Source organism: Culex quinquefasciatus, chromosome 1, assembly GCF_015732765.1.
Source record: "Culex quinquefasciatus strain JHB chromosome 1, VPISU_Cqui_1.0_pri_paternal, whole genome shotgun sequence".
NCBI lineage: Eukaryota > Metazoa > Arthropoda > Insecta > Diptera > Culicidae > Culex > Culex quinquefasciatus.
In genome coordinates, this window is record NC_051861.1 from 130,547,085 (window position 1) to 130,572,653 (window position 25,569).

General features: G+C 34.6%; 1 protein-coding gene across 2 annotated transcripts in view; it reads left to right on the forward strand.

Annotated features, from left to right (window-relative positions):
* LOC6041687 overlaps positions 1-25,569 on the forward strand; it is a 204,589-nt gene that overhangs the window by 129,815 nt on the left and 49,205 nt on the right. For both annotated transcript variants that reach the window (XM_038266684.1, XM_038266685.1), the window contains 5 exons: positions 6-141; positions 217-350; positions 995-1,265; positions 8,977-9,379; positions 24,176-24,426. In XM_038266684.1, coding sequence (XP_038122612.1) covers positions 6-141; positions 217-350; positions 995-1,265; positions 8,977-9,379; positions 24,176-24,426 — 1,195 coding nt within the window. The remainder of the gene's footprint in view (positions 1-5; positions 142-216; positions 351-994; positions 1,266-8,976; positions 9,380-24,175; positions 24,427-25,569) is intronic.

Below are 25,569 nucleotides of genomic sequence, written 5' to 3' on the forward strand. Positions count from 1 at the left end.
AACAGTGGAAAAAGGTGACCCCCTCCCGGTTGATGCTGAAAAACGTCGACTACGAGGCGTCCGGCTCGTACTACTGCGAGGTGTCCACCGACACGCCCATCTTCACGAAGGCCTCCAACGACGAGCCGATGCACGTGATGCGTGAGTGTTTAGCCCGCGAACCGTAAAGTGGCAAATTTTATTGTTTTTTTTTTTCTTCTGATTTCTTTTTGACAGTTCCCCAGAAGGGACCACCCTCGATCGAGTTCGCCAAGAACCAGCTCTACTACGGGGACATGCTGGTGGCCAACTGCACGACGAGCAGGGCTCGGCCGGCGCCCCACATCACCTGGCTAATTAATGGAAAACAGGTGGGCTTTTGGATCAGTGTGGTATCTTTGTCTGATTTTGATTTTTTTTTCGATGACGCTGCGGAGTTCATTTTTTATGAGGGAAATCACATTTGGAGGGGGTTCAATGAACGACAGTGTTGCCAACCGTAAAAATTTGGTTTGTTATGCTACCTTAAAATTAAACAACCCTGCTGAGTTTGACAGATGACTTGATAGCAGCGTTTACTTTCAAGCAAGTTCATTACAATCAGTTAATGGAGAGAAGCTGCACTGTCAACACAACCCCGGACAGTTATCACAATGCAAAGTAAAACAATTGCTGGCAACACTGCCGCTCCATTGCCGCTTCACCAAACACAAGTTGACTTTTCATTAGCAATTGTTTTGCTAGCAATCTCGTGTACCCTTTGCGCCAACATTCCAGCAGTAGGCCATGACCGTTTCGTACGACGACTGCCGTATGACATTAAAACGCCATGCCTGCTAGATTGTCGTCGTCGTCGCCATTGTTGTCCCAGTGCAAACTTGACCTGCCCTCCGCAAGCAAAAAAAGAAAAACATCCAACTCATGGCCTGCTGCTGCCGCTGTCGTGTAGCTCTCCCGATAATGACACTGTGTAACGTCATGGCCTGCTTCGTTTTTTCGTTTCTTCGTTTGACAGGTGGACGAGTCGCACGTTCGGCAGCTTCACCACAGCTCCAAGAACAGCCACCGATCGCAGCAGTCCAAGTCGGCGCAGTTGGCGCTGTCACCGCAGACGGCGCCCTCGTACGTGTCGCAGTCGCAGTCCGTGTACCATGGGCGGGTCATCCCGAGCGCGGCGGCTGGAGTTAACAATGGTGGCGGAATCGGTGGTGGAGGAGTTGGAGGAGGAGGTGGAAACGGAGGTTCCGGTGGACACAGTCTGAAGGAGCTCAAGGCGAAGGCGCGAGGTAATTAAAACATTACGATGGCATTAGGATAAGAAGAGGGGAAGACGCTGGGGTTGAAAAAGATTTTGGAGGACAACATGAGTTGCCTCTTTACTGGAACTGTCAAAATTGTCAAAATTGTCAAAATTGTCAAAATTGTCAAAATTGTCAAAATTGTCAAAATTGTCAAAATTGTCAAAATTGTCAAAACTGTCAAAACTGTCAAAATTGCCAAAATTGTCAAAATTGTCAAAATTGTCAAAATTGTCAAAATTGTCAAAATTGGCAAAATTGTCAAAATTGTCAAAATTGTCAAAATTGTCAAAATTGTCAAAATTGTCAAAATTGTCAAAACTGTCAAAATTGTCAAAATTGTCAAAATTGTCAAAATTGTCAAAACTGTCAAAATTGTCAAAATTGTCAAAATTGTCAAATTGTCAAAATTGTCAAAATTGTCAAAATTGACAAAATTGTCAAAATTGACAAAATTGACAAAATTGTAAAAATTGTCAAAATTGTCAAAATTGTCAAAATTGTCAAAACTGTCAAAATTGTCAAAATTGACAAAATTGTCAAAATTGTCAAAATTGTCCAAATTGTCCAAATTGTCAAAATTGAATTTGACTACATTTGTTACCTCTTTAATGAAGCTGTCAAAAATATTGAATTTGACTACATTTGTTACCTCTTAAATGAAACTTTCAGAAATATCGAATTTGACTACATTTGTTACCTCTTGAATGAAACTTTCCGATTTATTGAATTTGACTACATTTGTTACCTCTTTAATGAAGCTGTCAAAAATATTGAATTTGACTACATTCGTTACCGCTTTACAGAAATTGTCAAAAATATTAAAATTTACTCCATTCGATACCTACCTCTTTAATGAAACTGTCAGGATTATTTAAATTGACTACATTCGTTACATCTTCGATGAAACTGTCAAAAATATTGAATTTGACTACATTTGATACCTCTTCAATAAAACTTTCAGAAATTTTGAAATTGACTACATTCGTTACAACTTCAATTAAGCTGTCAAAAATATTGAAATTGACTACAATCGTTTCCTCTTTACGAAAACTGTCAAAAATATTGAAATTGACTAAATTAGTTACCTCTTAACTTAAATTGTCAAAATTGTCAAAATTAACTACATTGGTTACCTCTTCACAAAAACAAACTAATTTCCCAAAAATCTTCTCCAACTCATGCGTGTTGCGAACTATTCCTTTTATGTGTCTGTTGTGTGCCAAGAAGGCATTATTTTGGACGCAGACAAGAATTAGGGGCGGCTGAAAGGGGGGAGCAAAACGGTCCACTTCCGGTGGTGTGACTTTCCCCTCACTCCTTTCGTCATTTCCCCAAACTTGAAGTCGAAGTTGGAAAATTCGCTGCGCGTAACAAAGTGTGAAATGAACTGGGAGGGGTTCGGCTTCTTGGTCTTCCTTATGCTTTTGGAATCATTTAATGGGAAAACATGGTAGTCGACTTTATTGGCAAAGTGTGTGTTTGTGTTCTGCGCTAATGCACAATGGTTATTTCCCGCAAATGAAATGGGACGAACGAAAGCATTATTTTACGTGCTTTACACAGCGTGGAGATGATCGCTGAGAGTAGTGTCATTTTAAGGGGAATTTGATGCATTTTTATGCCTTTCTGGATTTCTATACTTTCCAATTAATTTCAATATTTCAATTCAAAAGCAAAAAAAAAAACACTGAGGAAAATCTTCACTTTAACTTTAATCATCCTTAAATGATTTACATTTTTTCATAGCAAAACACTAAAAAAAAATCTTCACTTCAACTTCAATCAACCAAAAACGCTCAAATCCCAGCTTGCTGCGATTTTCCTCTCAATTCCCTCCAAATACACATAACATTTCCTTTTTTCTCAGTGACTCTTCTGTTCTGTTCAGTGCAATTTCCACCCTTTTTTAAAAGGTGCAATTTCTTAAAATCACTTGCCGTGCTGGCATCGAAATAGTGACGTTCGGTGCTAAACCCCAACCTTACAACAACAACAGTTTAGCGCCATGTCATCGCTTGAAATTCAAGCGAAACAATATAAATGGACCGCAAAAATACTAAAATACAAAACTGTCAAAATTGACAAAATTTTCAAAATTGACAAAATTTTTAAAATTGTCAAAATTGTCAAAATTGTCAAAATTGTCAAAATTGTCAAAATTGTCAAAATTGTCAAAATTGTCAAAATTTTCAAAATTGTCAAAATTGTCAAAATTGTCAAAATTGTCAAAATTGTCAAAATTGCCAAAATTGTCAAAATTGTCAAAATTGTCAAAATTGTCAAAATTGTCAAAATTGTCAAAATTGTCAAAATTGTCAAAATTGTCAAAATTGTCAAAATTGTCAAAATTGTCAAAATTGTCAAAATTGTCCAAATTGTCCAAATTGTCAAAATTGACAAAAATTGTTACGGTTGTCAAAATTGTCAAAATTGTCAAAAATTGTTACAGTTGTCAAAATTGTCAAAATTGTCAAAATTGTCAAAATTGTCAAAATTGTCAAAATTGTCAAAATTGTCAAAATTGTCAAAATTGTCAAAATTGCCAAAATTGTCAAAATTGTTAAATTGTCAAAATTGTCAAAATTGTCAAAATTGTCAAAATTGTCAAAATTGTCAAAATTGTCAAAATTGTCAAAATTGTCAAAATTGTCAAAATTGTCAAAATTGTCAAAATTGTCAAAATTGTCAAAATTGTCAAAATTGTCAAAATTTTCAAAATTGTCAAAATTGTCAAAATTGTCAAAATTGTCAAAATTTTCATAATTGTCAAAATTGTCAAAATTGTCGAAATTGTCAAAATTGTCAAAATTGTCAAAATTGTCCAAGTTGTCCAAATTTTCAAATTGTCAAAATTATCCAAATTTTCAAAATTGTCAAAATTATCAAAATTGACAGAATTGGGTCCTAAAATGAAGCTTAGATTGCTGATATTATTGTTTACAGCGATAAAGCTTATTTTTCTGAGTACAATGACCCTTTGTACGACCACAAAGAGTTTAAAATGGATTTTTAAATCAATTTAGAAAAATCAACCTCGCGGTCCTTCTTGACAGAAAAGCTCCTACTTGACAGCTCGTTTCAAGGGGACCATAGTTGATCCATAAAAAAAATGTTGTCCTGTCAAACAAATTTTTTGCATTAAAATGAAAAAAAGTGATCAGAAATGGTTTTTAATCGTGTTTTTTACCGTTGTACGTAAAAATTTACATAGGGCTTTAGTACCCAATTGTCAAAATTGTCAAAATTGTCAAAACTGTCAAAATTGTCAAAACTATCAAAATTGACAAAATTGACAAAATTTATAAAATTGACAAAATTGACAAAATTGACAAAATTGACAAAATTGACAAAATTGACAAAATTGACAAAATTGACAAAATTGACAAAATTGACAAAATTGACAAAATTGACAAAATTGACAAAATTGTCTAAATTGTCAAAATTGTCAAAATTGTCAAAATTGTCAAAATTGTCAAAATTGTCAAAATTGTCAAAATTGTCAAAATTGTCAAAATTGTCAAAATTGTCAAAATTGTCAAAATTGTCAAAATTGTCAAAATTGTCAAAATTGCCAAAATTGTCAAAATTGTCCAAATTGTCCAAATTGTCAAAATTGTCAAAATTGTCATAATTGTCAAAATTGTCAAAATTGTCAAAATTTTCAAAATTGACAAAATTGTCAAAATTGTCAAAATTGTCAAAATTTTCATAATTGTCAAAATTGTCAAAATTGTCGAAATTGTCAAAATTGTCAAAATTGTCAAAATTGTCCAAGTTGTCCAAATTTTCAAATTGTCAAAATTATCCAAATTTTCAAAATTGTCAAAATTATCAAAATTTACAGAATTGGGTCCTAAAATGAAGCTTAGATTGCTGATATTATTGTTTACAGCGATAAAGCTTATTTTTCTGAGTACAATGACCCTTTGTACGACCACAAAGAGTTTAAAATGGATTTTTAAATCAATTTAGAAAAATCAACCTCGCGGTCCTTCTTGACAGAAAAGCTCCTACTTGACAGCTCGTTTCAAGGGGACCATAGTTGATCCATAAAAAAAATGTTGTCCTGTCAAACAAATTTTTTGCATTAAAATGAAAAAAAGTGATCAGAAATGGTTTTTAATCGTGTTTTTTACCGTTGTACGTAAAAATTTACATAGGGCTTTAGTACCCAATTGTCAAAATTGTCAAAATTGTCAAAACTGTCAAAATTGTCAAAACTATCAAAATTGACAAAATTGACAAAATTTATAAAATTGACAAAATTGACAAAATTGACAAAATTGACAAAATTGACAAAATTGACAAAATTGACAAAATTGACAAAATTGACAAAATTGACAAAATTGACAAAATTGACAAAATTGTCTAAATTGTCAAAATTGTCAAAATTGTCAAAATTGTCAAAATTGTCAAAATTGTCAAAATTGTCAAAATTGTCAAAATTGTCAAAATTGTCAAAATTGTCAAAATTGTCAAAATTGTCAAAATTGTCAAAATTGTCAAAATTGCCAAAATTGTCAAAATTGTCCAAATTGTCCAAATTGTCAAAATTGTCAAAATTGTCAAAATTGTCAAAATTGTCAAAATTGTCTAAATTGTCAAAATTGTCAAAATTGTCAAAATTGTCAAAATTGTCAAAATTGTCAAAATTGTTAAAATTGTTAAAATTGTTAAAATTGTTATAATTGTCAAAATTGACAAAATTTACAAAATTTGTTTTGACACATTTGACGCAATTAATTAGGCCCATTCGCTTGGCCCATTAACATTGTTTTGCTTGAAATTTCACTGCATTCTCAGAAAAAAAAAACAAAGCAGAAAATGAACAAACAATTCTAGCGAAAGAAACTGCCTGCCACAGGTTACTAGGAGCAACTAGTTGCTGCTCCTAGTCGCAAGGGCTGCTGCGACTGGAAAGCGGAAAAAACTCAAACAAGAAAAGCTTTTTGCATTTATTTACATCTCATTTGCCAGGTGAATGACTGTGTGCTGGTGCGCGCTTCGCGCAGTAGTCTGTGCAAATTTCAGGTACATAAACTTGAACGTAAACATCAGTGTTACCACATGCTCGTCTGTATCAGAGGGTCCAAAAATCTGTCTTATCTGCACCAAGCATGGCGAATATCTGTACCATTATCTGTATGGTATATTTTTTGTAAAAAACTTTTTTTTAACATGCATTTTGAACAATCTTATGACAACACTAAATGCTGATATGCAGCTCGGAAGAAATGCAAAACTCCATATAAAAAACACCCAAGAAACGGCCAAGAAAAGACGTTTCTTCGCGTGACGTTCCTTCGCGCGATGTTTGTTTGCAAAATGTTCTAGTGAAAAACTTAAATATTCAGAATTTGTTTATTTTATTGTAACTAAAAGTTATAAATGTTTCAATAATTTTGTAATCGATATTATAATATTGAAAATTCCGAATTGCCTTATGATGCCGAATCTCAAAAAGCAAAATCTTGAAATTAAAAGGAAGGATTTTGTATTTTGCTTGAAAAGAAGTAAACCAAAGAGAAAATCCATAAACATAAAAAAAAAAAAAAAAAAAAAAAAAAAATTGTCAAAATCGTCAAAATTGTCAAAATTGACAAAAATTTTAAAATTGTCATAATTGTCAAAATTGTCAAAATTTTCAAAACTGCCAAAATTGTCAAATTTGTCAAAATTGTCAAAATTGTCAAAATTGACAAAATTGAAAAAATTGCCAAAATTGTCAAAATTGTCAAAATTGTCAAAATTGTCAAAATTGAAAAAATTGACAAAATTGACAAAATTGACAAAATTGACAAAATTGACCAAATTGACAAAATTGACAAAATTGACAAAATTGACAAAATTGACAAAATTGACAAAATTGACAAAATTGACAAAATTGACAAAATTGACAAAATTGACAAAATTGACAAAATTGACAAAATTGACAAAATTGACAAAATTGACAAAATTGACAAAATTGACAAAATTGACAAAATTGACAAAATTGACAAAATTGACAAAATTGACAAAATCGACAAAATTGACAAAATTGACAAAATTGACAAAATTGACAAAATTGACAAAATTGACAAAATTGACAAAATTGACAAAATTGACAAAATTGACAAAATTGACAAAATTGACAAAATTGACAAAATTGACAAAATTGACAAAATTGACAAAATTGACAAAATTGACAAAATTGACAAAATTGACAAAATTGACAAAATTGACAAAATTGACAAAATTGACAAAATTGACAAAATTGACAAAATTGACAAAATTGACAAAATTGACAAAATTGACAAAATTGACAAAATTGACAAAATTGACAAAATTGACAAAATTGTCAAAATTGATAAAATTGCATCGTTCGCTTGGCCCATTGACATTGTTTTGCTTGAAAATTTCACTGCACTCTCGAAAAAAAAAACAAAGCAGAAAATGAACAAACAATTCAGGCGAAAGAAACTGCCTGCCACAGGTTACTAGGAGCAACTAGTTGCGCAGCTCCTAGTCGCAAGGGCTGCTGCGACTGGAATGCGGAAAAAAACTCAAACAAGAAAAGCTGTTTGCATTTATTTACATCTCATTTGCCAGGTGAATGACTGTGTGCTTGCGAAGGTGCGCGCTTCGCGCAGTAGTCTGTGCAAATTTCAGGTACATAAACTTGAACGTAAACATGTGAGAAAGTGGCACTGAGAAATAAATTAGAGTTAAATTTCAAATCGTCATTTGAATTTATAAAAGCTGTGTGACGATTTTTATCAGTGTCATACACGCTAAAGCAAGAAAGCATAAAGGATAAAAGGTGGTTGGATGATTACTATTTTCCTTTTATACTTTCCAGTAAACACACACATACACAAGAGAGAGAGAGCTTTCCCCCTTTTTTCTGCACAAAACTGCACTTTTTCACGTTTGTTTTGCACCTGCAGGAAAAGTACACTGACAGTTTCAACTTCTTTTTCTTTTCTTTCCGTGGTGCAAACCTTGCGAGTGTGAGCGTGTAATGAAGTAGTTAAAGTAGGCTTTGGGCCACCGGAAATTATGTTGTGTAATTTCTTTTGGTTGACATTTCTGGCGGCACGAGACGCGGGTTGCTTTGATGTCTGTCATGATCTTGCAGTTTTTTTTAGTGACGTTTGGAGTTTGAAAGAAGTGTTGCCAGAAAAGAAAATTCTTTTGAAAGAACTTTTTTTTGACAGATAATAAGCACTAAATCAAATCGGAACGCAATTCTCCAGCTTTTCTCAGAAAATTTTCCCGGAACTCAAAGCAAAAAAAGCACTTTGTTTCCTTATTTTTTATTGCCCCGCAAGCAGATCATCATTACCGGGGCACTTTTGCGCTTTTTTAAAACCCCCAGCAGCGGAGGATGAGCCCAGATTTACTTCGTTTTCGTTCTTTGTTAGCAGGAGGGGGAGCCACTTGGCAACAAAATGGCCGCAAGGGGACGGCTCTAATGAAACATTTTTATTTCTTCTTTCGCGAAAATGGTTAATGTTTCAATTTAGCTCCCCAACCACCAACCAAAGACCAAAGGATTACGAGAGAACTTGAAAAAAAAGAAGTTACAAAGTCTTGTTTAATTTGTCCCTTAACAAAAAAAGAGGGTGCTTTGAGCGCCCTCGAGTACGCATCCAAGCACGCCATGATGGATGTCAAGGACTACTCTGATGCTTTTCCCTCTTCTTCCTCTTTTCAGCCGTCGACGACGAGTTGAAGGCCGCGAAGGCGGCGGCGGCCGCCGGTGGCCAGTACGGCGGCGGCGGCGGGTTCCAGATCCAGCCCAACATCGGGTACAACAGCTTCGACGGGGGTTACGGCTTCGGCATGAAGATGCACCACCGGGAGCGTAGCGGGGGCGTCAACGGGGCGGGCTCCAACATTGGGGTGTTCAACATCGGGGGCGACCGGATGGGCGACGAGGCCGACGAGGACGAGGAGAGTGAGAAAAAGACTTTCTGGCAGCACGGCGGAGGAGCGGGTGGTGGTGGTGGTGCCAGTGGCAGCAGCGGAAAGGGGGACAACTATCACAACTATTATGACAATAATGGCAAGCAGCAGCAGTCGCAGTCGCACTTTGACAACTTTTACCGGAAGCATCGGTGAGTAGGGGGAGAAAATTTGTTTAATGCTCAATTTTTCTATAATGGTTGGAAGCGCCCCCAAACTAAAAAAAAAACTGCAAAACTAGACAACGTAGGCCTTGAACAATTTCAAACCAATTTTTAATTTTAGTAATTGACTGGATGAATGCAAGATTTTAAACAAAAATACATGCAAATTATCAATATGTGGCTAGACCTAAAAAAAAATATCTGGAAGCGCCCTTATGAGTTTAAAATTTAACAACAATTAAAAGGATTTGCCGTCAAGACATAAAAAATTGAAAATTTACCTCTAAAAAAATCTTTTAAGAAATTATTGAGCCGCACTCGTGGCTTATAAATTTTTATAAAAATTTTATTTAAAAATACTGAAGGCGACCATATTATTCAAAATTATTTTCTAAGCGCCCTCATGACGCAAATCGAAATACTTTTAAAATAATTGAGAAATTTACTAGAGACGCCCTAAAAAAATTTTAGGGGTGCTCTCAAACTAAAACTAAAAATTTCTACAAAAAAATACAGCAAGCGCACTTAAAAAATTTACTTAAAAAATCATGCTAAATATCAATGTTAGAAATTTACAGGATGCGCCCTCGCGAATTGAAAAATTCCCGAAAAAAATGATAAAAATGCCCTCACCTAAAAAGTCCTGTTTAAAATTATAAATTGATTATTTGACAGTATAAATCCCATATCCATAAAAATCTACCCAAATTTTTATTCTAAAATTTGATAGAATGTGCCCACTCAATCGAAATAGCATGCAATTATTTACTGACCTTAAAATCTTATAAAAAAAATAAAAAATAAAATTTTAAGGAAGGCGCCCACAAATATGCTAAAGAGCTTTCATGAAAGCGCCCTCGTGAATTCAAAAAGTTCATTCAAAAATTACTGGACTCAAAAAGCAGATTGAAATTGACTCGATGCGCCCTCGTGACGCTACAAAAATGTAACTGAAGCTGACTGGAAGCGCCCTTTTCACTTAAAACATGCCCCCACGACAAAATAAAATTAAAATTGGCGGGAGGCACTTTCATGACTCATCAAAAATTTACTTAATTATTCACATGACCGAAAAAAATGTAGCGATTTGACTGGAAACGGCTTCATTAGGGAGTCCTTAAATAAATGTCTAAATAAATGCTTAAAAACATTTTTTTAAAGAATATAAAGATATTTTAAAAAAATCGGCAATTTTTCGTTACTCAACTGCATAAATTTTTGACACATTAATTTACTAATGGGAAAAATCGAGCTTGGATTTGTGGTCAGGGACAAACATTACCCCTTAAGACAAAGTTTCACGCAAATCGAAGAGTGGTCAGGACAACTTTTTCCGTTTTCGTGTGAGTTGGCGGAGAACTACACAATTAATAAATCCTCAATTTTTTCACAAAATGCCATATTTTTTCCGAAAGTACTCAAATTTTTATAATTTGTAGCTTTTTCACTTGGTTAGAGATTTTTTGGAAAATGCTAAATTTTTTACAAATTACCGTATTTTTCGAATGTACTAATTTTTTCAAAATATGCAATATGGGTATCAATCGAAACGAAATTTGGTATTCTTTTTCACATTAATAGAGTTTTTTTTAATATAAGAAAAAATCACAAATTTCCGTATTTTTTCGAAAATACTAATTTTTTTTATAATTTGCAATGAACGAAGCAAAATTTTGCATGCTTTTTCACTTTATTTAAGCATTTTTTTTTGCAAAATACTAAAATTTTCACAAAATACCGTATTTTTTCAAAATACTCAAATATTTTAAATATGCAATATGGATATCAAACAACGCAAAATTTTGTATGATATGAAGTATACACAATTTGACTGTATGTATGAAGCATGCAAAATTTTGCTCCGTTTGAACTCAAATTACATACTTTAAAAATTTAAGTATTTTCAAAAAATAGGTATTTTGTGAAAATTTTAGTATTTTAAAAAAGAAAGGAAAAAAGCATATAAAATTTCGCTTCGTTTGAAACTTATATTGCATATTTAAAACAAATGAGTATTTTCAAAAAATACATTAATTTGTAAAAAAATTGTACTTTCCAAAATAAAATCTTATCAATTGAAAAAGCATACGAAATTTCAATTCGTTTGATACCCATATTACAAATCATGAAAATTTGAGCATTTTCGAAAAAATATGGTATTTTGTGAACAATTTTGAGGTAAGCTTTAAAGCTTACGTTTTCAAAAAATATATTCTTAGTGAAGGCATTGAAAATTTAACATGAAGTTGTTGATTTAATGATTTGAGAAGATTTTAAAAATTAGTTATCGTCCATTATCGACGATAGAATTATTGAAATAACGATAACGCTTACCTTTATCGTTATCGTCAGACGATAATTTTATCGGTGAACAATCTTGCTACAAACATACTTGTTTAGCCAGTTGAAAATAGAAAATTTCGAAAAAATAAATTTGTGCCATTATTTTTCCAGATAAATCCTAATCATAACTGCAACTTTACCAAAGATACCAAATTGATTAGAAATTCAAAACATATGGATTTTCGAATATTTCGGACTTTTAGCGGTTTGACAACAAACCAGTTTGTTTAGAAGTTTGTGTGGCCCTAGCCGACTTGGAATGGTAAAAAATGCGTTTAAAGAAAAACAATTGCTGGAACGGCTGAATCAATTTTAACTCGCCACGTTGCAAAAGAAAGGTGAAAAGTTGGACTTTTAATGAAAATACTGATATATTTGAAAAAGAAAAAATATACCTTAATACAAAATGAAATAAAAATGATTTATCGGATTTCGGTACATTTATAGAACATAAAGCACCTAGCGTCTCCATCAAAATAAACTGAAAAATCTTTATTATATGGAGAAGCATGGTATTTTATGTTCGATTGATACCCTACAACTTTGCCCAAAACACCAAATCGATCAGAAAATACCTTTTCAAGATACAGATTTTTTTTCGAATCTTTGCTTAGCAGTTCTCGCATCGTGATTCAAACGAAAACAAAACACCAATTTCCCAACAGTAAGCGAAAAAAGAACAAGAAACCACACTCGATTAAACCCTCCCCGTTTTTCTTCCCTCCTTTAATACGATCACAGTAGGCGGGGGAGGTGCACTGTCCATCTGCGGTTATCAGCACTGTTTCATAATATCGACGTCACTTCAATACAAATACTCCAACCGGAAACGTATAAAAGGGGGGAAACGTACTGCCATTTCATGCGAGCTGTCAAACCCAAAGAGACATGAGGGGAGGGGGGGGAGTGTTGGTGTAGTACATTGTGCTGACAGGTTGGCTGCACACTGTGTGTGCAACGCCGCTTGCTGAGATGCAGTTTTCCAATAATGTGTCATCGCTCGTGACAGAAACACATTTGTGAACGAGTGTGGTGGGGAGGAGGAGTTAGTGGTAGGGTAGGATGTCTCGTTTTCGTCCGGAGATGGAACTTGTTTTGTTTTAACGAGCAGATAATAGAATTACATCTCCTTGTGGGGGCGCGCTGCCATCTTGCGTTGTCAGTGCAGCAGTGCTGCCAGCTTCCAGGGAGAAGTAGATGAGAAGAACGCGTGACAGGAACGTAACGACGCAGCATGCCATGACTAGGAGGTTTGCGGTTTTACTGCGGTCGTGTGCAACATAGTGTGCCATGGAATGCACTGCACACCCACATTGTTGTGTGTCGGCATTGTCGGTAAGAAGACCGAAAAAAGATGCGCTTGTTTGGATCCCGTACAAGTAACGGGAGCATTGCCGAGCTGATCGGTAATGAGGGATTGTGGCTGGCAACACTGCAACCGCAATTAGCAGAATAATACTACTCTATTGACATTGTTAGTTTGTTCAAGTTTTGCGGGGAAAAAATGTCGGTGCTCATTAGTCGAATGATTAATGAAACTTTGACGTTTCTCCGCGTAAAAGCATGGCTTGCTCTTGTAATCAAATTCCAGCACAACTTCAATGGTCAAGCCAAATAGTCCAAATTCAATTATTTTTAATTTGGCGCAACTCGCATTCAAATTCGTCCCCGACGGCAACGCTGACCGAAAATGGGTCCAAATTAGGAGCACCGGCCAGCCAAAATTAGGAATGCTGCATAATTTACTTTGCTTACTTCGCGCCGCCGCCCACGCTTATTAAATATTAATAATTAAGCAGAAACGACGGCGACGACGACGAAGTCGTCTCTCCCCTAGAGGAAAGATTAGCGCCCCACCCCCTCCAAAGAAAAGGGCTTAAAATAGCCTCAAAACAGGTTCTCCGGCCGCGTCGCCATTTCCAAGCCCCATCCAAGCAAGCCACGTGTGAGTGCCCATTTTTCACAAGAAAATAAGCTTCTGCCCTCGAGCGCGGTGAGAAGCTTGCGGTAGGGTGGTGCAAAAATCACATCAATCAAAACACCCCTTGAAGAGGGGGCGCTTGGGGCGGCGTAGGGTGTTGAAAGTGGCGATGAAAAATGGCGTTCCCCCTTCCCTCACTTGCTTGATTTTTGTTGCCAAAAGGACTTAATGTATGCCTGTGGATGGGAGAGAGTACTGAGGCGGATAACCGGAGGTGGGGGGAAATTTTCCAATGTATTACGTTGATTGTTATTATTATGATCATTTTTATTATGCAAGTTTTTGGCACGATTTGGCACTTTAGCGCGAGCGTATTCTTCGTAAAGTGGATTGTTTGTTTGGTGGGGAAATTCACACGTGGTTACTTCGGATGTGTGCGTGTGAAACAAAGTAGGCCTGTCACTTTGCTGGAAGATTTGTTGTTTCAATAAAAAAAATTAAAGAAATAAAAAAAAATGGAAATCAAACGTTAGTTGAGAAATTCTTTTGAAACATCGCAACGAGATTTGTTTTGCATTTTTTTATTTGGATTTTTAGCTGACAAAAAAAGCCATTTTTTTAGATCAAAATTTATTCGGCAGTGTTGCCAATTTAAAAAAAAACATGATTTTACCTGGCTATAACATGAAAACGGTGCACGATTCATATTTTATTTTAAATCTAAAATTAAAGTTTTAAAAAACAATTTTCAGGTTTTGCTTGAAAAATTGGTAACACTGCCAAATAAATTTTGACCAACTGCCAAAGCTCAAAAGATGGCATTTTTTGTCATTTAAAGCACATCCAAATATGAAATTTTTGAACGATTATTTAGCGCAATTCATTGTTTTGAGTGTGAAAGTCCAATTAAAAAAGGAGTAAATGAGCCTTTATGTTTGAACGGCTGAAAAAATTTACGAATTTTCTTTTCAGTTTTTTTTGTTGCAATTTCAAATAATGTCAAAAAAAAACTCTATAATAAATAATTGCGAAACTGAGAAAATTTCCTGCAGCTTTTTTTTTTAGTTTTATACTTATTTGCTCTTGATTTGTCTTGATCCTTGTGGGATTGTTTTTTTTTAGCATTGGTGCTTTTTCATTATGATTATTTTTTGAAATGAAAAATAAGACATTTTCGATTAAATTTTCTCTAAAAAAGCCTTATATCATAAAAACGGCGCGAATTCTTTAAACAAAGTATGTCTTTTTGAAATGATAATTCAATCTTGCATTTCAAAATAATGATGTAAATTTTGATCGACCATATGTATTTTTTAAATCTCAATTTAAAAAAAATCTTTTTTCTAGAAACAGACTTTGCACCATCCAAAGTTCAACGCAAGAGATGCCTTTTTAGGCTTCTAAAACATAATAGAAAAATAAAAATCAAATGGAATCAAACTACAGTGCTTAAAACTAAAAGCAACAGATCGAGATTTTTTCACGTTCCCATTTTTTCCTTAAATTTCATAATTTTGAATTCTAAATACAGTCCATTGCAATTCTTATTACTTGAAAATTTTCACAAAATATATATTTTTCTGTACTTTTAAAATGCTATGTTTTTCTAAAAATACTCAAACATTTTGAAAGTGATAACACACATTTTTGGAAATACTCAAATAATTCACATAACTACGTATTTTTGAAAAATAATTCAAATTATATTTTTCTACAATATGGGTAGCAAATGATCGGGAATTTTACATATACTTCAACAGCTCTGACAAACTTTTTCAAAATACTAAAAAAATCACAAAACTACGTATTATTGAAAAAAAAAAACTAAAAATTTCAGTTTAGGATTTTTTTATACATTTTCTTTTGAATACTCGAAATTTACTCAAAACTACGTATTTTCGAAACGTAACTAAAAGTATCAGTTTTTGACAATATGCGTTTTAATGATAGTGAATTTTTTTTACACATTCCCAAGAAAATAATTTTTATTTCATAATACTCAAAGTTTTCACAAAACAACGAATTTTTCAAAAATACTATAAATTAGGAGTTTTGACAATATGGGATGATCGGGATCTTTTCATAAATTTCTATAGTAATATTTTTTTTTCAAATGCTCTAATTTTTCACAAAACTAACAAAATAAGAATTAAAAAAATATCATTGTAATCGAAATGTATAAAAAAATGCTACTATTTGATATCCAGATAGTAAAAACTCAAATCTTGTATCTAGTATTTTTTAGAAAAATATGCGTAAAAATAAAATAAAAATATTTCCGACGAAATGTGTAAAAAATTCCAGATCAAATCTAGGTCAAATATTGAAAAACCAAAAAAAAATATATTTTTCAGAAAATTTAGAGTATTTGAAAAAATATTACTTATATCGAAATGTATGAAAAGTTCCCGATTATTTGATCCCATGTTGTCAAAAACCTAAATTTGGGGGTTTCTGTTTTTCAAAAATACGTTGTTTTATGAAAATTGTTTGTTTTTTACAAATATTATTGCTATCTAAATGTATGAAAATTTCCGGTTATTTGATACCCATGTTGTAAGAATCCAAAATGCCAGTATTTTTTTCGAGTTATATTGTATTTTTAAAATACAGGAAAATTACGTATTTTGTATAATTTTTAACGTAATTTTAATTGCAGACATCATCCTGATTCCAAATGAATATATTTTTTGAAGTTTGGATGATTTTAATAGGATTATAATAGCCACTGCCTTCCATATAGGCCAAATCCCTTAAGGTCTGCGATAAAAATTCAAGAGTAATCATCCAAATTGTTTTTTTTTTTTTTTCAATGAAATTTTTGTACTATTCGATAATAATATTTTTTTCAATTAAGGCTGGTACAAATATTTTTAAAAGTTTTTGTCACCCCACCCCCCTTCAAAATTGGCCCGAAAAATCAGGGGGCAAAAAAAATATTTTTACAATAAACTTCAAAATTTAAATGAAAATTCAAGTGCAACCAGCTGAAATCAAATTAAAATACATTCTCCTTTGTTTAAAATCATTTTTAGCATGTTTGGGTTTATTAAGAAATCTTAAGATTTTTTGAAAATTTTCGATGCAAAATCTTTTTTTCGATACAATTTTTGTTTTTGTCAGATCTTAGATTTTTTGAAAACAAGAGATTGCAAAACAACTGAACTAGTGTAAAATGTATTTTAAAACACTTTTTTCATTTAAATGTGAAGACTATGGCTTGTTATTTAAATTTTTATATTTTTTTATTTTTTTGCCCCCCCCCCCCCTTGACCTCGGCCAGGGCCGAGGGACAAAAACTTTTTTAAATATTTGCATCGGCCTAAGCCGTTTTAGAACAAATAAAGAAACTCATTTTTGTACATTTTAAAATGCTAGACTTCATTTAAAAAATAATGATAAAAAAGAAAAGTCATGAAGAAATGTAGAAATTTCAGCATGATGTAGAATAAACAGACAATTTCAAGAAAATGCATGCAAAATATGTCTTTTCTAATTATTTTTCATCAGAATTTTGAAATTAAAATGACTTGTGTTGTGCTTCGAATTCCGGACACTGAAAAAAGCTGAATCGAATTCCGGACACTTATGAATCGCACAAATTTGGATTGAAATTTTAATGAATGTTATTCTTTAGGTCTTAAATAAGCTGTTAACAACAAAACAATCGATGTTTTGTATAAAAAATTGCTACAATTTAAGGAAATCAAAACCATAAATTTCTGCTTTGCCTTCCTGGTGCTTTAGACGCCTATGAAATATTTCAGTGAAATGTTTCAATTGACATTGACTACAGCGCCAAAACTAATTTGAAATGAAAGTTGATGTTAGAGTTTATCAACTAACACAGTTTTGACAATTATTATGCGAACTTATATTCAAATAATTGATAAAAAAAGATGAAGTGTCCGGGTTTCGAAGCGTCCGGGAATTCGAATCATGACGTTACAATAGATAAGACTTTGAGTTAAAGTTGGTTTTGAACATGAATGCATAAACTCAACAATTTATTTGAATTATTGGTAGTTTCATTCCATGCAATGAAGTGGATTAAATGGTCTGCAATCAGTGCAACAAACTACCATCTAAGCCAATCTTTGCTTTCCAGGTTAATTGCTAACCTTTAACAAACAAAGCCGTTACCAGACTGTTGGAGATTCTTGCACAATCCTAGGCCGAACGAAAATACTATCAAACCTGGAAGAACTAATCTTCCGAGAGTTGCATTCCCCACATGAGCTCAGCACCGTACTGTTTACCCAAGACCTCCTGTCCAAACATTCAAACATCACTTCCAGAGAAAGCCCGGCGTTCTGGTTTTCACAATGTCGCTCCTCTTTCCTTCTGCGTGTGAAGATAACAACAATAAGTATCAATCATTCGCCTTGGAGACGCAGATAAACTCGACTCCACCGGACAGGCATGGCCTACTCCGTCGTCGTCAAACGCAGACGAATGCATTTCTTGGGGGCAGAGAGGCCTACGATGGCATTACATTTCCGTATTATTTATTGCCAAATGACACATCCAGAGCGCATCGACCGACCGTTGTTGTTGTGGTTCGGTGACAGGCCACACACAACGGTGGTAGAGTAGAGGAGGGTGAAGAGGCCACCTGCTGCTGAAACATGGAATGAATGAGCCTCCTGAGGGGAAATGTTGTGTTTTGGGGAGTGACATTTCAAAATGGCGCTGGTGGTGTTGTTGGGAGCGATTTGTTTGGAAAACTTGGTTTTGACCTTATTAAAAGTTATTGTTGATGTAATTTGAGGTTGTCAAGCATGCAGTTGGAAATTGTCCTTGTTTTCCCTCGGTGCATGTTACAGTTAATTGTAATGAGCCCTTGTATAAGCTTGATTTGTAAAGTTGATGAAAAATGGCAGTCCTTAAATCGTCTCAAATCTGATTTTAATATGTTATTTATGACCAGAACTTCCCGACATTCCAAGCTCCACCCTAAAGGCCATTTATCTCCAAAGTCTCTTAAGCCCAGCTCAAAATGGCGCTGCTTTTTTTTGTTCACGAAAAACTTTGCCATCCCGGAGTGCATTCTCTAACCTCAAACATTCCCGAAGGGAGGGAAGAGGGGGCCAAACCGTGAGCAATAAATTGATTCTTTTCTCTCACTCTTTGGCCTATTTTTCCACGTTTTGGCAACCCGATCTTTTCTGCATAAAGTCGACACAAACAACCCAACTATCGCCAGTGACAAAAAATTTAAGGTTAAAGTTGCTCTTTTGGTCACATCGAAGTAGGCTTTGATTTTTTTCAACTTGAGTCAAATGTTGACGTTTTACCCTGGATCACGTCGCCGCTCCTAAAACTTAATTCATTCACGCCATTTTTTCTCAACTCCACTCCACTAAAATATAGATTTTTCTGGCAACCAAAGTTTGCAAAACAACTTTGACGTTTCGGATTACCTCCCTCGAGAACACACACAAACTCACACAGCCAGACAAAAATAGTGTCTCTTTCTCCGCCTCCTTGGACCAAACAAAAAAATTTGCACGACACTTTGCGCGCTAAATTGATGGCGGCCATCTTTCCCTTTAAGGCACCACACCACCCTTCCCCCCTTCTTTTCTACATTTTTGTCTTTTTCTTCTTCTTCGTCTTCTTAAGGTGAAGTGCGGCGTGGCACGCAAGCGACTTGATCAACACGTAATTTGGTGGAAAATTTATTGCGAAATTCGAGTATGTGTGGATCGAAAGTTGTTTGGGCAAGTTTTATTGCGCCATTTTGTTCGAGAGCGTCCAAAAAAGGGCGTATGCTTGATTGCGCAACAACAACAACAATGGCGCGGCAAACAGAAAATAATAGAACGCTTATCGCTCTGGCAGTTGAGCTAACGGTGAAAAATGGGCCTTCTTTTAGTGTTTTTTAGTAGAGCGACGGGAATTTGCGGGGGGTTGAGCGTGGAAAATGGTTCGCGTTGTAAGGAAGTGTGGGCATCCGTTTTTCGTGTTGTTGTCTTTTCGGGGGCACTTTCCGGGAAATAAATGAGCTGAAATGGGATTGGAATGTTGAGGGTAATTGAATTCGCGGGAAATCCCACTAGATTTCTGCGTTTGCGAAAAAGTCTGCGAGTAGTTTTTTTGGCAACACTAGAGGAGAGCTGTCAGAAGTGCTCGATTTTATTTGATTAAAAAAAACATTCCTTGCTCTTTGGTAGTACTGTTGAAAAACTGTCAAAAATGCTCGATTTTTCACAAAGGAACAGTTTTTTTTCCAAAATTTTAAATAAATTTTTGGAGAACTTTTTTGAAAAGTTTAAAACTTCTCGAATTCACGCACTAAAAAAACTTTTTTTTTAATTTCCATACAAAGAAAAACTTTTTTGGTACGCTTTGTATTCAATTAATGGAGCACTTCCATTCGAGCAGTTTTTGCTTTTTTCTACAATGTATTTCTTATGGAGCGAACTGTCAAAAACTGCTCGACTGCGGGTGCTCCATTGAAGAGTAAAGCTAAAACTGCTCGACTGCTGGTCTTGAAATTAATCTATGTTAATTTGTTGAAACTTCTGACGCACAAATTTACACCAGAATTCCAAGCAAGGTAGGTTTTTCAATATTAAATCCGTGATAAATCCTACCCAATTTCATTCTTTGAAAATTTCATGACTTTTAGGAACTGTCAAAACTGCTCGAATTCAATATGTTTAACAAGTTCAATCTAAATCTGTTGGAATGCTGGTGTATAATTAATTTTCAAATTTGTGAACAGTGGAGAATTTTTATTCGAGCAGTCGAGTAGGAGAACTGTCATTTCTACCAATGGAGCACTTCCATTCGAGCAGTTTTTGCTTTTTTCTACAATGTATTTCTTATGGAGCGAACTGTCAAAAACTGCTCGACTGCGGGTGCTCCATTGAATCCGTTACTCCATTCTAATAAATTTGCCTGCACCTTTGGCAAGAATGGAGCACCGGAATCGAGTGGTAGAAATGACAGTTCTCCCATAATGAATATATTGTAGAAAAAAAAGCAAATACTGCTTGAATGTCTAAACTGCTCGAATTTATCCCTCGTATCCAAACAGGTAAAGATATTTCTAAACTTAATTTGAAATCAGGATTCTTGCAGTTTTTGCATTTTTCTATGATGTATTTCTTATGTCTTTTCTACCACTCGAATTGGGAATATCCACTAAATTTGCTAGCGTCTTGGCAACACTCTTTGCGAGCTGTCACAACTACTCGATTGTTTATTGAACACCTGCCTTCGAGCAGTTTTCCACAATGATTTAATACTTAAAATTAGTAAATTTTATTTTATCAAAGCTAAACTACTCGAATGCCAGTGTTCCGTTCAAATTTGTTTCGATTTCGCATTCCAAACATGGCAAACAACTTCTTCAAAACCTTTGCAAAGCTGTCAAAACTGCTCGAATTAACGTTGTTCTTTGAACCAGTTATTTGTTTGAATTTGTATCGCATGAAAATCTTTTTTTTTTTTTGAGTTCGTGAAAAAATTGAGTAGATTAGCGCCTTTGAATACTATGAAAACTGCTCGAAATCACATTCATAATTGCACTTTTTTCGTTTAAAGTCAATATATTTTTAAATTTTATTATATTTGAATTCTTGACAAATCAAACGACTTTTTCAATACTATTTAAGATCTGTCGAAACTGCTCGAATTAGCACAGTTTTTCGAACCAGTAATTTTTTAGAATTTATTTTGTGGTAATATTGCATTTGAAATATTCAATTTTAAATTTGTGAGAAATATCTCTAGATAAGCGTCATTGAAAATATTCCTAGGAAACTGCTCGAAATCACACTCGTTGATATTTCACCATTTCTTATTTTTATTTAATTGCAATTCATGTTAAATTTGGTTACATTTTAATTTCTACTCGATTTCATCGTCGAAACATTGGAAACTTTTCGACAAACTTTTGGAGCGTTGTCAAAACTGCTCGAATTTACGCAGTTTATGAAAACAAATCTAAATTTAAATTAAAATGCTCAAAACAGCTCGAATGGAATTTTCAATTTTAACCCAGATTAATTATTTATTTTGTGTTCCGTCCTTTTTGAGCATACCCTCTCGATTTCGTCTCCGAAATCTTGCAATCGTTTTGCCAAAACTGCTCGAAATTATGAAGTTTTTGGTACGTGTACAGAATTTCAGATAGTTAATTTACAAGCTTGGTAAAAAAATGGTTTTGAAAGTTTAGCATTTTATTTAAATTATTAAAAAAAAAAATTGAAATCTTTTTCATTTTATTTAAGTTATGATTTTAATTTTTTTTCAATTCGAGTTTTTTTTCACGATTTTCCAACCGAATTATCCTCGATTTTGGAACTTTGAAACTGAACAAGCCTTTTTTAACAGCACTGAAAAGGAATCGTTAAAAGACGTTTAAATTAAACTGTTGACCAATTCAGCATAAACATACGAAAATTCTTAAATTAACTGTCAAAACTGCTGGAATAAAACAAATTACGTTTACCGGTTAAATATTTTTCTGTTTTGCCCTTCTTGATTTGTCTCCGAAACTTTGCAAACGTATCGAACAACTTTTGTGAGCTGTCAAAACTGCTCGAATTTTCAATGTTCATAAAAAACGTTCTGAATTTGAAATCATTAATTTACACTCTTGCTTCCATTTTTTTTAAATAATAGTTTTGTTTAATTCAAAAGTCGCGATTTTCAAAATTTAGGCAGCACTAGTTTAGAATCATCAAATTTAATTGCACAATGAAGCACCCGCCGTCGAGCAGTTTTTGACAGTTCGCTTCATAAGATATACATTGTAGAAAAAAGCAAAAACTGCTCGAAGGTGGGTGCTCCATTGATCTGTTTGAATTATATTTCTTTAAAAAATCAAGCAGTTTCTCAACTGAAACATTCTCGATGTAGAGAGCTCTTTGCCAGCACTGGAGAGAAACGGTCAAAAGAGCTCGAATTGACACTAATCGGCATAAAACATTCGAAAATAAATTTATCATGATTTCAATGAACTGTCAAAACTGAATTGAATCGAAATTATTTTTTTAAAGTAGTTATTAAAGTCGCAAAAAAAAAACAAACTGATTCTAATAACATTGTTGATTCGAGCAGTTTTGATCGCTATCCTAGAGTATTCTACTCGAAATCAAATTCGCAACGTTGCAACGTGGGCATGCCTGCGCTTTGGCAGCACTGTACAGGAAGTGTCAAAAGTGCTCGAATTTCCACTGTTATGCAAAGTTATTCAAGATATTTGAAAATGCCTACTACGATCAAATCATTCTGACAGTTAAATTTATAGTGTTTTAAAATACCAAATCCAACAATAGATCTCCAAAAACACCCCTCAAAATTGCGGCAATTTAGCCCGGTGTAATTAAATTCACCAAGCTTAGACAGGATAATAGCTGGTAATGGAGCAAAATATTTTGCCCCCTCCCCCCATCCCCCTAAACCCCTCCCCCCTTTTGCCAGAAGCTCAAACTTCCTCTCTTCCTGAGTGGGTATTATTATTATTATCAGTCCGCCTTCCTGTGTGTGTGTGTGTGTGTGTGTTTTCTCTCCAAATAGATCCTCAGCTGAGCCAGTAGGAGCAGCAGGAGCCACAGCATCCTTTTCATGTTCCGCCCTTTTGCAAAAACCCATTAACTGGCTTGCTACGATCCAGATCATAGAGTGATATTCTAGATGACGGGACGTTTTGTTTACAGAATTTCTTTGTTTTTAAATTTTATTTGATTTCAAAATAAACAATTAAAATTTGACAGACGTCAAAGCTGACAGCAGTGCTGCCAGTCTTCGCCAACCGTCTCTGCATTTGGAACAAAATTGCTGATGTCGAACCGACGCTGCACTCAAATTGTCGGCAGTCAGGCGAAAAACCACTTGAATGACGAAGTCTCTGGCAACCCTGCCCAGCTGCAGCAGCAGCACTATCCAAGCAGGCCGACGACCAAACCCGGGGGCAACCTCGATGTGGAATGTAATATTTTAAGTAAACCCACCCCCTCTCAGGTCTTCCTGCACTGGTTTCGCCTGCTGGGTTTTCGGTTTGAGGTTATGATTTTGGTTTTCCAGTTTGAAGAAAAATCTGGAAGAGGATTATTCTAGTTGAAACTATTGACGTAGAGTGCGGTTGGCGCACGGAACAAAGTTTCGCCCGTCTTTCCACGTTGATCAAAAGTGGTAATCTTTGAAATGAGGGGGAGATTTGGCTTGCATTTTTAATCAAATTTGATGGAAGCAAGTTGATTAGTTTGACGTGGCGATGGCAGCACTGTCAGCTGTCAGTGGGGTTGCTTTGTTTACATCTTCTTTCCACGTCCGTCGCCTACCTTGTTTTTCCCCCAATTTCCAGATAAAATCAGCAGCGTGGAACAGCTGATGAAATATTTACCTAACCTTTCTTGCGAGCGCAAAATTCGAAAGCAATCGCTCACGTACCGCACCGTTCCCTGATTGACCTAATTCGATTAAAAGTCTGCTTAAAGTTTCACCGCTCTCCAACATAATCGAATTTTAACCCCCTTCTTCTCTCACTCTCTCTCTCTGGACAGCAACTCGTACGAGCACAAATTCCGACGGCACGTGAACGACGCAACGAGCGGAACTGGCAACACTGGCGGTGGCCCGATGGAGCCCCGGAAGGTGCACCGGGTGTCGGCCAGCTACAGCCAGCTGTCGATCCGGATCACGGAGGCGCTCACGAACAATCTGGGCCGGATAGAGATCACCTGCCTGGCGACGATTCCGGCCCACGTGGAGCCGGGCGCCGAGTACGCGGACTACAAGACGTCGCTGATTAAGCGTGAGTATTTTTGATTTTTTAATTTTGTTTGGTCTCGCGATAATAACTACCGGTGGAAATGCCCTTAATGTTCTTCAAAGTTGAAAAGAGAGTTTAATAGCCTTTAAAAGTTAGCAATTTGAAGCAAATCTTGTTTAAGACTTTTTTAATATGCGAAATTTGAGTCCTCTAATTGCAACCTCCGATGGAAATGCCCTTAATTTATGTTCAAATTTAAAAAGTTCTGAGTTTCGCCAATTTCTTGAAAACAACATAAAATCAAGAAAATAATTTTTAAACGTGATAGTTTGTCGTGAAAAATATCAACAAATGCAAATAGAATTTTTGAACATAAGTTTTTTTTCAACCTTAAGACAGCTACTCACGGTAGAAATGCTCTAAATGCGCTTCAAGCTTTAAACAAACCCCACACACTCTCACAATAAAATAAATAAGAAAAAAACCTTTTTTGAATATCATAGTTTCGTTTCAACCGATTTTACCTCATTTGGACGCAAATGAAAGGTTATTAGTAAGGCTTTTAAGGACAATCTTTTCAAAGGGGCGAAAAATTTAGCCTGACATTCAAAAAAGTCGTATGGAACTTTAAAATGACGTTTCGTGTCTGAGACCAAATATTGTTATCGCATAAACTTTTTTTCTCTGAAAAATAAATAAATCGTTGGTAACATTTTTAAAACATTTTTTTTTTATTCAAACTAACATGATCTTTAAAAAAATATATGGTCAATGCCTTAAAATCAGGGGGCTTAAAACTGATTTTTTCGATTTTTAATGGAAATAGAAGAATTGAAAATAATGTTGAAAATTATAACTTAAAAAAAAATGAGCTGAAAAGCTCAAGTTTTCAGCATCTATTTCAGTGCTGAAAAGTATTAATTTATGCTTATCAAAGCATACTATTGAAAATTGAAAATAATTTAACCATTTAATTTCCATAAGCATTTCAAGTAAAACAATTTTTTGGATGCTTTTTGGACTTATTGAATGTATTTTGGAGACATCGCTGAACCTATTTTCGATCCACACTCTGATTGGTACAAATTTTGACAACTCGAATTGCGGCGTGCGGCGTCAACACGCACACTTGAAAAACTTGCTTTGATAAACCAATGGGCCTATCCACGAATATAAATAAGAATT